The 17,511-nt window shown below is 41.5% G+C and overlaps 1 protein-coding gene across 1 annotated transcript; it reads right to left on the bottom strand.

Moving 5' to 3' along the window:
* Positions 1 to 5,247: 5,247 nt before the first annotated feature.
* mapre1b (microtubule-associated protein, RP/EB family, member 1b) lies at positions 5,248 to 17,346 on the bottom strand. The gene is made up of 7 exons (XM_074681945.1): positions 17,143 to 17,346; positions 14,041 to 14,171; positions 12,055 to 12,200; positions 7,693 to 7,888; positions 7,503 to 7,612; positions 7,264 to 7,416; positions 5,248 to 5,444 (listed from the first exon to the last, which is right to left on the bottom strand). The coding sequence occupies exons 2-7, from the start codon at positions 14,159 to 14,161 to the stop codon at positions 5,400 to 5,402; spliced, it is 771 nt and encodes a 256-aa protein (XP_074538046.1). The 5' UTR covers positions 14,162 to 14,171; positions 17,143 to 17,346; the 3' UTR covers positions 5,248 to 5,399.
* Between the last annotated feature and the right edge of the window lie 165 nt (positions 17,347 to 17,511).

Here is a 17,511-nt window from a genome sequence, read left to right as displayed (position 1 = left end):
TGTGAGGAAAATAAACACACGGTGGAGCCAGTCTGCTCAGAAACCCTCTGATAAACATTAAACAATGTGCGAATAAAGCTGATTCTCAAATACTTCTCAATTTAGTTTGTTTATGGTTGAAGAATGCAGGATGGCTTGACAAACAGCAGGGGGCGATGTTATCTTGAACGACAGAGAAAGAAACTGGGAAGGAGAGACATGCACAGCTGGGATATTTAAATTTATTAAATCAATCAGCAGATATTTTCTACAGAGCTTTGAAATTTAAACTTTATTCAATGTGTTTATCTGAGTAAAGCGTTTAAAGTAAGATTTAAAGTTTTATAATTTGGTGCTTTTGCCAAACTGAAGCTCTCGTCCTTCTTCCTGTGCTCACTGTGAGTCTGTGTTATATACAGAGAGAAGAGACGCGCTCTGCAGTCCCCCGGCCTCCCCTGATGTCACAGCTTTGGACCGCTGGAGGTCAAAGGTCGACCACAGGCCTGCACTGAGGGATCCAGTGTGACTCACAATGACGCCTTTGTTTTCTCTGTTTCACTTAAATCTGTGGTCATAATCTGGCTCCTCTAATTCACTACATTCCTCTTCTTAAATAGGTCAGGTCTGCATCGCAGTTTGTCCAATACTCCTCAGGTTTTCACCGGATCTGTACCAGAAACTAAGAAACAGTGAAGACAGTTTGCAAAGTGCTGAAAAGATCCCCAAACTCAAAGAAGTCTAAAGAAAATAAGAGGAAAGAAAGGAGACTGATTCTGTTTTATTTCTTTATCAAACTCAGAAACAGAAAATCAAGTTTCCCAGAGTTTAACAAACACATCAGAAGACTTTCAGTGACAGGAGACGAGAGACGGAGGAGCGTCTGTGCTGACGCAGCATCCTCTCTCAGGCACAAACGTTGTTCCCAGCAGCAGGTTGATTATTATTTTAAATATGATGCAGTCAGCTGGGGGCGCTGCTGGAAACACTGGACATCATCTTCACCAAATTTGATTGTTTTTCCTCCAGAAACGTCTGAGTTTCAGCTTTTTTTATTCTCAGAGCTGCAGCTGGAAGCTCTGGATGATTCACTCTTCAGTCACATTTTAAATAAGTCAGTGAACACATCACATATTTTAGAGGTGAGGTTTGCATCGAGGAATTCATGTGAGTAACCTGCAGGAGGCTAAATTAGGACAAATACCGAATATCGACTCGTCTGTGAGGTCATCTGAAAGCTGCGCTCTCACACACTCATCATCTGTGAGTGTGTGAAGACAGACGTGAAAACTCAAATTAAAGCCAGACTCGGTGTAAGGATTCAAACCCAGACAGCCGGAGGAGAGGAAACATGAAATATAACTTACTGCACCTGAACACCACCACCATAAAAAAGCAGAACCAGAACCAGCCTCTGTGAAGTCCGATAAGGACGAGGCTTCAGCTCCAGTTAATGTGCTGCTAAGATGCTCTAAAGCTCTACTACCTGGATGTAAACAGTCACAGATGTCAGGTTATACTGATATCAAACCACTCCACCAGAGACACGAGGAGCCAGCCCAGGCAGGAGGACGTTACCCTGCTAAGACTGAAAGCTACGCTAACATTAGCCACACTCTGCTAACCAATTCAACGTTTACCTGCAGACTCTGTGACCCTTTTCTTTGATTCCTTTTTAAAACCTCAGTTTGTTGACTTTCTAAACAAGCAGCAGAAAGGTGACGAGACTGTCAGGTTTCCATGGTGACGGATCATTTTCCATTTATTCCTATGAGCTAATTTTCGTTTTTTAGAGTTGAATATTTTAAAAAGTAAGAGGGTTAGAAATTCCAGTGATAACCACACAAATGCTGTGAACTTTCTGAACATTTTGCAGTTTGATCGGTGAAAATCAGTGATAGTTTGTCAGAGGAGTGGTGAGCCAAAAGGAACAAGAATTGAGATTTTTGTTGAGTGGAGCTGAATGATTTATGAATTAGTGCGATTGTATCTTACTCAAGACTGTGATTTGTTATCATAATTAAAAAATAATATGAGGGTTAATTATTTGATGTAGTTGTGAAATTTATGCTTTTAAAGTATAATTTTTTTTTCAGAATTTTATACAATTTAAATTTCAAAGTATAACTATAGAAAACTTGTACAGTATTAATTCCTGTGCGTTGCAGCACTGTTCAGTTAAATTTGACTTTTAAATGATTAATAATAATAATAATAATAATAATAATATTAATAATAAATACAGCTTTTTCTTCGTCCAGTTTGGTTTTTATCAGTTCCTTTGTTAAAACTGTAGTCTGTTGATCCTGTACCTTGACACATACAAAAGTTAAAAAAAAAAAACACTGTCATTGGAGTGTGTCTGATGAAATATTGATGAGGAGGAGCTGAAACATGACACACTTTCTTCAAGGTTCACACCAAAAAGGATGGGACCTCAGCTGATTGGGGTCATGAGACTTTGGAGCAAACCATTGCTGATTTATAGGGATTTTTTCAATGGGAAAAAACAACACAGTTGATGCTGATTTCTCAGACACACACAAAGTGAATTATTTGACCTAAATTAATTATCAAAATAGTTGTAATTTTTTCTTGTAATTTTTTTGTCATCTTTGTGTTTGGAGTGGATCATCACTTTGTATGGCTCATTTGTTGGTCAGGGACACCAAACTGTTTTTGTCTTTAGTGATATTTTTACTACTTTTCTCCTGTGTTTGTCTGGAGATCCTACATGTAACCATGGCTGCATTGTTTACATGTGAAATCAGCTGTTAGCAGCCTGTAGCATGTCAATGCTAATTGGTGTAAGGCCAGATGTTTCCCACAAGGTGAGAAGGAGGTGAGGACGACGTGCTGGTTCTCAGGTGTGAGCTAAGAAGTGACGACATGGACCTGTCCTTCCATCCATCGTTATTGGGAACGTAAGATCTATCTCCAATAAGACGGACGAGCTAGCTGTGCTAACCCAGCAACAGAGGGAATACCAGAGGGCAGAGTAGCATCATGCTAATCCCAGGAGACAGAGACTGAACAGACTGCTGAAGAAGCTCAGTCCTGGACCCTGTGGAGGTGGAGGCTGGCTGACTGGACAATGATGGACAAGCTGTCAGCATCTATTTTCTTATGGAGCTTTTTACACTTTCTGTACACTTTCTTATTTTGGTTTTCTAGATTGCTGCTGTGACTTCAATTTCGTTGGACTTGTTACAATGACACAGTTCTTTTTAATTCTATTATTTTGAACAAATACTGAAAATAATAAACACAAATGTGTATCCTAGTGTTAATTTTGAACTGTAAATTCCAACACGATTTGCATTTTTTGCTAAATAATTGATGAACCTGTAACTTTCTGTATTAAATGAAAGTGAAATATCAGCTCAATGACTCACTGTAAAACTGACTGTTGCTTTGAATCAATATTTAGTCAAACTGATCAGTTTACCCCGTGGAGTTGAAAACTCTTCACGTTGTTGATGTGGATCCTGAGGAACGTGTGTCTGTCAGGGTGCTGGGTGTCACAGTTACTGTCGTTAAAGGTCTGACTTTGTGTCATAGCGACTTTTTTTGACACGTTTCTGTCGGACAGGAGGATTTCTGGTCCCGCTGCTTCAGACAGATCAACCAAGCGTGTGTGAATCAGCTGACAGAGCGGTCACACCATCACCTGACTCCAAACAAACCAAAGCAGCGTCACTGATTTTCCTCTTCTCAGGAAACGTTTCTCTCCGTATCCCAAACAGCACAGCTCCGTGTCTCATAACGCTCTCAGCTCCTGTCGCTCTGTCAGACGAGGGAAAACACCTGAAACCAACTCGTCCAGGCTGAGACGACTCAGAGCCTCAGTCAAAGGAGGCGACGAATAAACCTCCAGGAACCAAACGTTTCTGGTAGCGTTCTCGCTGAAACATCTGAGCTCCTCCAAAAACACCTTCAACGCTGTTTATTTTCAGAACACATAAAAAATGACTAACAGTACAAACATTTGCCCCAAAAACAGCAGAGACACATTAAAGTAAAAAAAAAGAAGCTATGAAAAACGTATGTTATGAATAAGGCCATCAATAAAGTTATTTACTACATGAGAACATGAGGCTGTTACAGGGTTTGTGTGGAGTCGACACTCGTCTGAGGAAACAGCTCTACGTGGGACAAGTGGGAAACAAGCTCTCAGATTACATCCACAGTTTACAAAATCTGGATTAAAACTGCTCGATCGGGGTGAAGACAGGAAGGTGGGAAGAAGACACAGACTCATCCACTTTATCAATCACTGAATCTGAGCGTCAGCGCCCGCTCCGGCACATCTCAGAGGATGGATCGGCCGCGGTGGAGCCTCGTGTGGCCACAGTGGGAGCTCACAGTGTTCGTATCCCCGGCTCGGCCTGCAGGGGGCGTTTGGTCGCAGCGTGGGGGAGATTAAGGGCCTCTGGTGTAAAAACAGTGCGTGTGCTTTAAACTCCAGGAGACGACGCGTACAGAACGAGGAGCCGATCTGCTTCAAACACCTCTGACATCAACGGGAAAGATCGTCCTGGGATCGGTGTGGAAACGCTGAGGAGTGTCTGATCTGCTACGAGGAAAGCCCTTTTTCCTGACCGCCGATGTTTCTGTGCACAAATTCAATCTGGTGGTGAGGGAAACCAAAGTTTAAAGTTTACAGCGTGGCCGACAGGTGCCGAGGAACAGGATGAGACAGAAAGTAAAGGAGGTGAGGGCGGGGAGTGACGCTGAGCGGGATGGGAGGAAAGAGAAGACCCGGCCGTCACCTCGGCCTGAGATCACGTTGGTGCGTGTTGAGACTGGAGCTCAGGGTCATGGTGAACATGGCCAACGGCTGAGTCCATATCAGACCAACAAACACAGGAGCGTTTCTGCAGATTCAGAAACTCAGAGGAGAAATTCAGTGTAATTTATCTCTTAACGAGTGTGTTGGAAAATTTTTGGGAATGTTTGGATCTGGCTGGGATCCAGAGTTAACCTCAGCGTCTGCAGCCAGAGGCACCAGACCCAGCGTGGGGGGTCAAAGTGAGGGCGGGAGGTGACGGGCGGGTCTTCAGGAGGCTCTTCATGTTTGATTTGTTTCAGATTATTAACACACACACACACACACACACACACAGATTTACACACAGCCAGAGAACATCACCGTGTTTGCACACTGAAGTCCGTTACAAAAACCAGACCTGTACTGCAGGATCTGGATTGGAGGAGGTGGGGGGGGCAGTGACCGAGGCTGATTATCTTTAAAGGTGAAGTGACTGAGGGGGGGAGGAGGGGGAGGAAGGGGGGAGACCACGAGTCAAGGTCCAGTTTGGTGCTGGGTATAAAACCAAACGGGCTACGTTGGCGTGACGAGGGACCTGGAGGTGGTCTGGAGAGCGCGGCATCTGTGTGAAGAGCTGCAGGCAGTCTGAAAGTTAAAACTCCTCCTGGTCCTCGGCGTCCGGTATCACGAAGCCCTCCTGCAGAGACAGACACAGACACAGACGTGAGGACGGAGACCTCTGAAGACCCAGTCAGCGTGGTCTGACTCCACACCACAAACCACAAACCACAAACCCTCAGAGAGACTCAGACAGGAAACCAGGCGGTCTGTGAGAGCTGGTGTATTTCCTGCACCGTGTCGTCTCTGAACATGCCCACGCCTCAGCCCCGCCCCCTGACCTGAGGAGGTGAGCTGGTAAACAGAGGGTTTACACTGACTCAGGAGGTTTTCCTGATGCCAGCTCAGGCAGGGAGGGAGGGAGCGGCGGTAACTTTCCGAGCCTGTTGAACCAGCGAGTGTTTCATGTTGTCTGCAGAATAAACAGTGCAGTCAGCGCTCAGCGTGTCACACACAGAGAGCGCCGCATGCCATTCCTCTGCAGGAATCCAGCGCGCGGCATCAGCAGTTGTTGAGAGCCGGACACATGGGCTTTGATACGGGGACGGACTCTGGAGTTATCAGAGACAGACGTTCACTGAGGAAACGTCACAGGGTTCAACTTTTATCATCAAAAAACCAGAAAAGATCAAACCAAACAAATTTCTGAAGAAGACACAGATTTACAGGAGTGAGGTGAAGTTTTGTAAGAATGAAGTCACAGGTGGTCAGCTGTGGTTAGCCTATATTCTATTTTAAAGGGGAGTAAAGCATCATCTGTGAGTTATATCCCCTTTTTCAAGAGGTTTCACCAATCATTAAGAAGTTTCTTGTTTAACATTTTTCTTTTTGTTTTGCAAATAATTTTTTGTTTTTTGCAATTTCTGAAATTTCAAATATTTTTCTGCATTTTTCCAGATTTTTGAAATTCCAACTTTCTTTGCAAATTTTTGAAATTCTGTTTGGAAAAAAAAAGAAAGAAAAAAAAAAGTTGACTTTTTTTTAATTTCAAGTTTTTTTAAGGTTTGCAGGTTTTTGAAATTTCAACTTTTTTGGAAAATTTTTGAAATTTTTTTGAAATTCTTTTTTTTTTATTTTGCCAATTTTCTTAATTTCTTTTTTGTGCCAATTGTTGGATTTATTTTTCATTTTTAAAATATTTTTCCTGCAAATTGGTAAAGGTTTCAGAATTTTTTCGAAATCTGATAATTTTTGAATTTTGTTTTCATTTCTGCAAATTTTTTAAATATTTTTTTGTAATTTTTTTTTGTTAATTTTGAAAAAAAAAGGAAATTAATCTTAAATAGAAAGAAATAGAAACAGGGTTTTGAAACTTTAACTTTTTTGGGGGAAAATTTTTGCAATTTTTTTATAAATTCTGATTTTTTTAAAAACATTGCCAATTTCATTTTTTTTTTTTTTTGCAAATTGTTAAAAGTTTCAGTTTTTTATCCTATTATTTTTCAGAATTAAAAAAAATGAAATTTTTGCAATTTTTTTAAAATTCAGTTTTGGTAGTTTTCAAAAAATATTTGTGAAATAATCTAAAATATAAATAGTATACTTAATGTACAATTTTATAAATTAAAAAAAAAATTTAGAAAATCATTCACTTGATTGTTACTATGTTTAAAATGTTCCACACCAGTTTGTTTGTTTAGTTTTTGATCATTTGTAGATTTTGTGGCTCCTGAATAACTCTTATCCAGCTGAGCTGAGCTGAGGTTGAGGTTGAGATGTTTCACGTGACGAGATTAGAAAGTCTGTGAGGACAGCAGCTCATCTGAGCCTTTTAATACTTCACATCACATACAGACGGACTCGAGTCCGATCCATCCTGACCCCCTCAGCCCGTTTCCTCCTGGAGACCCTAAACGGCTCCTCTGAACCAAAGAGAAAACACACAGTCTCCAACTCACGTCTGTGGCGTAGAGGATGTCTACGATCCTCTGCAGCGTGGGGTCGCCCTCGCCTTCCTTCTCCTGGCAAATCAGCTCGATGTTCCTCAGCTTTCCAAAATAAAAGTCTCTCTCCTTCTCCATGTCCTGGATGGTAGATTTCAGCATCTCCACCTGTCATTAAAAAAAAAGAACAAGTCCTGTTTCTGCTTGTTTCATTAGGGATCCAATCCAAACTCGCTTCGTCGTTCTGTGCTGACCTCATTCAAGAGCTCCGCCCTCTCCTCGTCAGCTCCTCCCATCCCAGGCTTCCTCGCGCTGACGTTAGCCAACTTGGGCGCTACCTTTGCGACAGGTGGCCTCTGAGGGGCTGTAAGAAAACAGAAAGTGTTATCTAGGAGTCAAACCGTCCTCACGCCGTCTGACCGGCTCGGCTGACGGAGCGCTCACCCTGATTCAGCGCCTTCTTGGGGGGTTTGTTGAGGGCAGACGGAGCGGGTGCGGGCATGGCGTCCTGGCCCTGCCTCGCCTCCACCGGGTCGTACTCCTTCCCATCGTAGTTGGCGTCGAAGAACTTCTTGAACCACTGGACGAACTCGAAGTTGTCCTGGAACTTGCCCTTCACCAGTTTGTCCACGGGAATGATCTGGAAGGAAAAAACTTTTACTGTCTGTGCTCCTGCTGCTGCTCCTGCTGCTGAGCTTTACAGATTAATAAACACTGGTCATATACACACAGTCACACTCCAACATGAAGCCTTTTAAGACCACAGATCTCTGTGTCACGTTCCAGCTGTGGGACTAAAGTTGGTCTAATGACATCTGGAGGAAATCCTCTGAACATATCAGAGACTCTGACGAGATCCAGACCTTTAAAAACACCTGAACCAGTCGTCTACGTTTACACAATACGTGATCTGAGCTGCAGGTCTGTGTTGATGAAATGATCTGTGATAGTGCACAGACTTTCAGAAATCGTCATCAAACCTGCAGCACATGTTTTTTCTCTGAGTGTAAACACAACATGGACACCTCTAAAGCTGATTCAACCTGTTTGGAGACAGATGCTTGTTTACTCAACCTGCAGCTCCAGGAACTCCTGAGGGAAGATACGTTTCTAACATGGACCATCTGACGTTAAAAACATGACGCCTGTAGTCCACCAGGGATGGGATTTGATAAGATTTTGTCAATACCGATGCCCTTATCGATTCTGCTTATTGATCTGATTCTTTATCAATTCCTGTTGTGAATTTTCTTGATACAAAAAGTAGCTTTACAGGTTTTCTGTGTCAACAACATTTAATTGAGTTTATACTGTAAGTGAATAAAATGTAACTGGTCCCTGAGTCTGGATATTTCTGGGCATAATTAAACAGAAACAGGTCAAAAATTCACACAATGTGACGTTGATGGACTGTGTAATTCAAGTAGGCCATCTAGTGTCTCCAAGTGGTTATAGCAATGGTTTAAGTTGTTTGGAACCTTTCCAAAGTCAGCTATGAGCCTTTCATTAGCCTGTTAGCTTTTAGCATTTGAAATTCTCAGTATTTCTTACAAAGAGTTGATGTGATATGTTTCTGTGATGAAAGTTGAAATTCTATTCTGAAGCTGAAATTATACTGATGTATGCTAACTGCTAGCATATCAGTGCAGTTTCACGTATACGTTAGCATGAAGCTTGTGCTGTTTTGTTGTTTTGGTAAATAAGGTGATTTATACCATGTTGAATGTACTGAATATGAATCTCCTGAGAGAGAGTGATGAACATTTCTTTATGAAGTCAGTTCTTCAGGAAAACTTCAAGATTAAAATCCTGAATCAGAGTTTTCTTGGGAAATGTTAGCTAACTGCTAAGCTAAGATAGCTGCAGCAGACTAGTGGACGTAAGGCCCGGCGGCTCCGGCACAATGTAAAGAACTGATAAGGGAATCGTTAAACACAAAGGCTAACGATATCGATGGATTGAAACATTTCTGATTGATTCTCAACAGGAACCGGTTTTTGATTCCCATCCCTGTAGCCCACATCATTAAACACAGAGCTGTGCAGAGCAAAGGGAGCAGCAGCTCAACAAAGGGATGAAGTCATAAGGAAAAGCTCAGCGAACACATGAATCAGCAGCAGAGCGACCAGGACACAATGCTGGGGATTACAGCTCTGAACACAAACACACTGATGATCTGAACATGTTAAAGGTCTGTAACACGCGGCTCTGTGAAATGAAACTGCGAGGAGTTATGACAGCGCAGGAAGGAAGTGAGAACATGAAGAAATCGTCAGAGAGTCCTGCAGGCCGCGGCACGTCTGGAAACAAACCATGACTAAGCTGCATCTGCCCTGCCCCTCACTCTCAGAGCTGGACCTCTGACAACACAGACACACCCGACAGACGCTCTGCAGGACGACCAGAGACCAGGAGTTTCAGAATTCATCCATTCATCCAACAAACAGGAAGTTATGACCAGTTTTAATGAGAGGAGGACTCCAGGCTCAGTTTAAGGGTTTTCTGAAACAACAAAATGATCCTGAGCTCTGACCCACACCTCTGTAGAAAAAACGAACGACTTTGCAGCAGATACAAAGAGAGCAGCCATGAGTGACAGACGAGCTCAGTAAAGAAGCGTGTGAGTCATGATCAGATCAGCAGCTCAGCTGGTCGGGAGGAGACGCCGTGACGAGCAGCGAGCAGCTACGACGGATGAAGTCACTGTTTAAACATTACGAAGCTCGATTTCAACAAGCAGCTGTGAGGATCAGGGGTCACAGCGCTCTGATTTACTGTTCTCCTGTGAAGCAGCAGCAGGGCTGAAACATAACGGTGTGTGAAAGGAGAAAACAAACTGAAGTGCTAAGTTCAAATGATCATTTCCTGTTCCCCATGAAGGGAAATCAGACAACGGATGACGTCAGAGAGTCAAAGTCTGGATGTTTCTGTAAACATATTCAACACGTTTTTCATTTCTTTAACCCTTTTGTTTGAGAAAGTTCCTCTTAGCGTGAAGTGGATTATTTAAGAGACCGAGAACTGTTTGATGTTCCTCCAGTAGCACTCACAGATTTCAACATCACGAGGAGAAACTTTGGCGTGGAGCAAAGAGTCGGTCAGGTGAGGTGCAGGTGATTCATCCAGTAAAGAAACTCTTAGCTCTTTCAGAGCGTGACGCAGCCGTCTGACTCGACAGACGACAGATTACTACCGTGCTTCATGTAAATAATCTGAATAGAAAACTTCAGTGAGAAAATCATATCTTGGAATGAAGATCTATCAGTATCTTTTAGTGAAGAGGAGTGGAAAAGGGCATGTAGTAAAGTCCATACAAAGTCAATTAATAGTCGTCTCAGGATATTGCGATTTAAATGGCTAATACGTGCATATACCACACCTGTGAAACTTAATAAGTATAACAGGAATATTCCAGATATATGCATAAAGAGTGACAGAAAAGGTACGCTGATACAATGTATGTGGGAATGTAATCAAATAAAAGCTTTTTGGTTGGAAATAAAAAAAAAATATTGAAAAGATATTATCAAAACAATTGACTTCAGACTCCAAACTATTCATTATGGCTATATATCCAGAAAAACATAAATTTACTAAAGCAGAATCTAGTTGTATCGATTTTAGCACATTGATAGCAAAAAGATGTGTACTGTATTTTCCGCACCACAAGGTGCACCTAAAAGCCTTCAGTTTTCTCAAAAGTCGACAGTGCGCCTTATAATCCGATGCTCCTTATATATGGAGCGACAATGATTAATCATGGCTACTTTAGTCAGGGGGCGTCGCCGGAGTAACAGCGGTAAGCAGTAAGAACCAGTAAAGAGGAATTCTGCTAAGTGCTAACGTTAGCTCACAGGCTGGCCCAGGCTTCTTCTCTTGTTTATTGTTAGAGCAATATAGCGCCCCCATAGGTCTGGCATTTGAACTGATCTCTGGAAACGGCTTTTGTGGACGGCAGAAACCTTCGTCTTTACAGCACAGAAAATAGTTGGATAGGAAAATGTGCGGCTCCGTGTGGATGTAGCCTGAGTTTGACTGACTTATTGACTGTTTTGTTGACATTCCCTTTAGCGCAGCTCCATCTAGTGGATGCATAACGCAACCCCAGCCACTACTATAGCTTATTCTATGCGCCTTATAATGCGGTGCGCCCTATATATGAAAACAGTTTTCAAATAGGCCAGTCATTGAAGGTGAGCCCTATACTCAGAAGCACCTTGTAGTGCGGAAAATACGGTAGCTCTGAACTGGAAGAACATTAACGGACCTAGCGCCTCTCAGTGGCTAAAGCAAATGCTGTCCAGCCTACCTCTAGAAAGAAAAACGTACATACGTAAATCAAAGCAACATATTTTTGAAAGAATATGGGGACTTTTTATTGAATTTGTTAAGGACTTTGACTTTTCAGATGACTTGACTGACTTTTGAATCCCTGCACTACTAAACTGACGACTTAGACTGGATACTTCTAAAATTCCCAAAGTGAAGCATTGTTCTTGGAAGGCCCTGTTCTACTGTATTGTTTGTTTGTTTTTTGTGAGTGTTTTTTTTATTATAAAAAACTGTAATATTGAAAAGTGAAATAAGTGATTGCTTGTATAACTGATTGAAGCTGTACAACATTGAAAAAATCTTCAAAAAAAAAAAGTATATGGCAAAAAAAAATAATCTGAATAAACACATCTTTGTTCAATCACTAATCAGATTTGAGTTCCTTGACATCAGGAAGTCTCTCTCACGCTCCAGGACATTCTGCACCTCTGTAGTTTGCATGTGGCTGATCTGAAGGTGTGTTTTGTGACTCACTTTGTCGACGGTCATCTTCTTGAAGGCCACCTGCAGGAGCTTGAAGTTGTGGATGTATTCGTGTTCCAGCTTGGCTCCAAATTTCACTCTCCTTAGAGGCACCGAGCCGGGAAACAGCATGTCCATGAACTGGCAGTAAGCAGCTCCTGCAAACAGACGACGACAACGGTTAAAGCTGAGAGCAGTCCCCCTTCCCTCATTCAGGTTTCATCCCTTTATAATGAGTGTTAAACATTCCATTTTCCCGCCTTCAGTGAGTCACATGACCAGCTGCACGGAACTCTCAGTCAGTGTGACATCATCACCAACTGCTGCCCTCTCAGGTGGGAAACTGACTCAAATTTTGAAACGTCTCCTCATAGATGCCACAATTTTCACCAAATCTCTCTAAAAATCAGATATTTTTGTAGTAAGTTTTGTCAGGAATCCATCCACGTCATTTTTAAATTTGTGCAACTTTTACTTTTTTGTGTAGAGGCCTAACTAATGCAGCTTGTGTGGAGCCGCATCCTCCTCTCCCATTCATTCTAATGGGGGGAGCTGAAAGGGCTTCTTTAGGGTTCACCGACTTTGAGGGCTCGTCATTTAAAAACGGTTTGAGAAACAACAAATTCATACAGAGCGTTTGTAAAGCAGGGTCCACTCTGTCATCTGAGCGAATTTCAAGCTGATATCATTTATGGCCTAGGAGGAGATGTGTTTGTAGACGTGCCAAGAATATGGCCACTTTTTATTTTAATAGTTGCCAGCTTCCTGTTTAAGATAGGTCAGGGGTGTCTGTGTATAATTTGTGTGTCTTAATGTGACAAACATTATGATGTTGGTTTGATCTCTCTATGACATTCCTACTGTCATTGAGAAACGATTGAGTGTGTCTAGATGGCGCTAGAGAGCACATCTCACATCGCAGGCCGTCCTTTCTCATTTTACAGAATGTGGCTGTGTCATCAGTTAGTCATCCTCACCACTCTCCAAACATAGCTTTTGTCATTCGGGGCTTTTATTTTGGTAACTTCCTGGTTGTCTTTGTGTTAAAATCTTCAGATCAGACTTTACTGTGATCAAACTGCAAACAGAAAATCCTTTTGCTCAACACACCTCTCCTCCAGGGATTAAAGAGAGCTTTGCCCATGAGCTGTTCAGACACACCTCCTGATCACGCAGAGAAACTCAAGAGTTTGGATACTAACGAGCCAAACAGACGAGCTGCAGACGAACAGAGCGTGCATGCACAGGCAGACCAGTGTTACAGAACGGACCCAGGGATATTAAAGGTTCATTCAGGTTCAGTAAATATAAGGATGTGTTCCTGCAGGAGGCTGTGGTCAGCCTTTGTTAGATCTGATTTTGAACATACAGTGGTTAGTGTTGCTTTGTGAAAAAACAGAGGGGCAACCTGAGACATGAACAACCATTAATCATTTAAGATTAACATTTTGTGACTTTTTTAACTCTGCACCTGCTGAACCTACTGGTTTCTTATCCTAAAGCAGCAGCAGGTGAGGGATCTTGCAGCACCAGCTTTGCAGGTTTTATTGATTCACTGTTTAAAGTTTATCTCTTCATCAATACAGAAATGGAGTAAGAGCACGCTCCCCCTTTTTTGTGCAAAGATTCATGTAAAGAGTCTCGGTAACTCAGCTCCACATTGGTAAGAAAAATCTTTTGGATCCAGACTTGCAGGAAGCACTGTACCAGGTCAAGACGAGCCCTGCCTCACACCTTCTAAGACAAAAACAGGGACATTTTATGAGCTGCTTTGATGAAACAAAGTTTAAAACCCCTGGATCTGATTAACAGGCCCATGTGGAGCCTCAGGGCTCTTCTGTCACAACTGAACTCAGCATCACCACTAACACCGTCCTGTAAAATATCCTGCGTGCTTACACCATTTCCTAACTCATCCTAGAGCTGCTGTGGGGCATGTGACGACTCTCTGCTATCTTAAAGTAATCCTGCTTTTATTAAAGATTAGAAAACTCTTACCTGTGCACAACATTTCTATCTTGGTGAGGTTCATCTGCAGAGACTCGTTGATCCACTCTAACATGTCATGACGACTTAAGTTGTCGCTGGTCACTGAGGTTGAGTACACGTTCACAGCCATTGTCGGTCACCTGTTGACATGGGGGGAGAGACATTAACGTGATGAATGGATGGACTGTTAGGAAGAGTGATGAAGAATCCATCACAAGCAAAACGACAGCTAACGCTACGTCCTTCATGCCGTGGTGTAAAGAGTTCAGAAAGAAAACTGCAGACTAACTAATTCACCGCTGTGTTAAGCTCTGACTGGCTGCAGCTCAGTTAGAATCAGACAACTGCAATGTCCCACTTCAGACACTAGGGATGGGAACCTTTCACATTTGAAACAATACAATACTGATGCTCAGTACCTGGCAATCGATACCGGTACTTAACGGTACCAATTTTCGGTACTTTTGTGTGTTTATGTGTTAAAAAATATTAATTTGTTTGATATTAAAATATACATTGTTTTCAATTTAGCAAATTTATTCTTCAATATATAACCTTGTAATGCTGTGTTCATGTCCAGCATGGAAAATCACCTACTCTCCCACTCCCTCAAAGTCACAAGAATGTGTTTAGGTACCTAAACATGGTACCTTTTGATTTTACATGAATCGATACCTGGTACTTTTGTTGGAATTCAGTTGGTACCTATTAAAGTACCTGATCCGGTACCCATCCCTATCAGATACTAGGGTTCCTTTTTCTTCCTTTTTCTTCAGTGTAACAGTTTCTCGAAAACCCATTTAGGAACTGGAACCAGTGAAAACTCTTTCCCTGAAACATAAGATGATCCAAACTAAAGGTTTGCACCAGCTTGAACTTTTATTTGCAGTTTGTTTTTATTCCTAGATCAGGCCAGGAAAGCCATTTAATCAAATGCTGAGACAGATACTTCAGGCATGCAGAGCAGTCAGCGAACACAAACATGAGAAAACTCCCGTTTCTCATGGACACTTCAAGACGCTTCATAGGACTTTTGTTGTTTATCTTGTTTGATTTTTTTTTATTTTCTGAAAACAATGCAAATGAGGGCAAAAGGGTTATTCTGGACTCAAAACATGTTTATTAATCAACTAATTATCAATACTAGGGATGGGTACCAAATTAGGTACTTTTATAGGTACCGACCGAGATCTGTCAAAAGTACAGAGTACCGATTCATGTACAATCATAAGGTACCATGTTTAGTTATCTAAATGCATCTTTGTGACTGTGAGGGAGTGGAAGGGTAGGGAATTTTCCTACTGGACATGAACACAGCACTGCAAGGTTATGTATTGAAGAATAAAGATGTTAAGTTGAAAATATTTTAGATTTTATTATTTAAAAAGTTGATATTTATTACCACATATACACACAAAAGTACAGAAAATTGGTACCATTGAGAACCGATGCTGATTGCCAGGTACTGGGCATTGGTACCTGATCATTTAAAATGTGAAAGTTACCCATCCCTAATCAATACTGGTTGTTTCTGATGATTAAATACCGTTTTCTCACCATCCCCTATCAGAATTCAAATATTTCTGATATTTCAAATTACCCAGCTCAACTTCTTGCTTCTTTAAGTGTTGAAACCAACTTCTAAAACTCACTATTATAGAGTAGATAAAAAAATGAGAGTAATGGGAAATTAAATGGTTGGCAGTGAAATAGCCTGTTATTCATATTGTTTCTAGGAATATTGATACCTCTAATCACTTTAAAAGGGTATTTTATTGACTGGGTTATAGATGGAACAAGCTATGTGATGTCTTAGAAGAAAATTCATTACACTCTACAAAAATAAACACTGAAGGATTTTTATCCATATACGGATAAAATACCACCGAAACAGAATTCATACTATGAAATGAAAGGGTTTTAGATTACTATTTATAGTTATAGTATTTCTAAAAGAGAAATTAGTGTTAGTTTCAGTGCAAACAGCTGAATGAAGATTATCGCATTCCAGGTGCTATAAATGCAACAGGGCCCGTCCAAGCTAACGGTGGAGGCAGTTAGCGACTCATGTTGCGTTTACGATCCCCTCGAATTTTCAAGTTGCACAATTTAAAAGTCGTAAAACCTCAGTTAACAAACGTTCAGGAGTATTAGAAAATTCCTGGTTGACACAGATCCATGATGATCTAGCGATACAAAACAGTTAGAGCTTTTACTGTGTTAACCTAGTCTTCAAGTACTCTGCTTCGGGTATATATATCAAAATAATAACCTTTCCGCCGTTTTCCCTTACTCTTGATGACACGTTGGATAACCAAAGGATAGAAAATACTCATATAAAACGTTTCTCCAAAATTCTGAATATATTGAGCAGCTTCACAGCTTAACAGGGAGTTTTCATATTGCACTGTCATTACCAACAACACACACCGTCATAAAGGCAGGTGTCCATACCCTCAAAGAAAACATTATGTTCAAACTCAGACTGTCCCTGGAACAAGAAGCAGTCAATTCTGTCAACAATTACACACATTTTCTCTTAGATTCTGTCCGGTCTGCTGTTTTTCCGATTATCTAGAAGGTACCTGAACGCACTGTTAGCCTAAATAGCTTAACTAGCCCTGCGATGGCTACTGAACGGACTGCGCTAAATGAGCTAATTTCTTCAATTTTACCTCACGGTAATTGATCAGAACCGCAGCCACTATGTGTCTAAGAACACCAATATGTGTTCTCAATTAATAACACATTATTTATCTCACCGAAGACGGTCACCGGCTAATTTAAGCTTCTTTCCTCACAAGACATTGAGACGTTTTCCCCGCCCTGATACCCACCAAGAATCCAGTTAGCATCAGTTAGCTTTAGACTGCTTGAAAGACACACTTTCAGAAACGTTATCTGAGGTTTGGGTTACTCTGAATTTAAGCTTCGGGCTCAGAGATGTCAGAGAAGTTTCCCTGAGTTGGTCTAACCAGGATTCAGATAACATCACATCCCGTTGGAGTTCCTGCTCGTTACCATGTAGCACCCTCACAGCTAACTTAGCTTAGCCTCCGCTTCACATGCCGGCTAATATCGTTAAATGACGCCGCGTTCAGGAGCTGTTACCTGGATTAATTTTCCTTTCACAGTTCGTGGAAACGATGGGTTGTTTTCTGGTCTGCTTTATAAGGCTTCAGTGTGTTTAAATCGACGTTATTTCCACTTCTTCTTTTTTCTTCCCTTCTTCTCACGTTCGCTCTACCGGCAGCGGAAGAACCGTTTGAATGACGTCACGGCGTAACGGTCAACGCCTAAACGTACAGACGGCGAGATGAGCGTTTCTGAATAAACACTTTTTGTCGCCATATAACTTTATTAAAAACTGTCTCAGACCGTCCTTGATATGTTTCTGCTTTCTGTTTTTATTTAGAAAAAGTTTTTTTTATATTATGTGAGATTTTACTAACAAGGGGCTTTATTCTTTGTTTTGGAAAA

Source organism: Halichoeres trimaculatus, unplaced genomic scaffold (genome assembly GCF_033239565.1).
Source record: "Halichoeres trimaculatus isolate MK-OKI-2021-1 unplaced genomic scaffold, fHalTri1.1 fHalTri1_scaffold_11, whole genome shotgun sequence".
Lineage (NCBI taxonomy): Eukaryota > Metazoa > Chordata > Actinopteri > Labriformes > Labridae > Halichoeres > Halichoeres trimaculatus.
The sequence above is the reverse complement of the archived record's forward strand: the minus strand, read 5'-3'. Positions and strand labels throughout refer to the sequence as shown.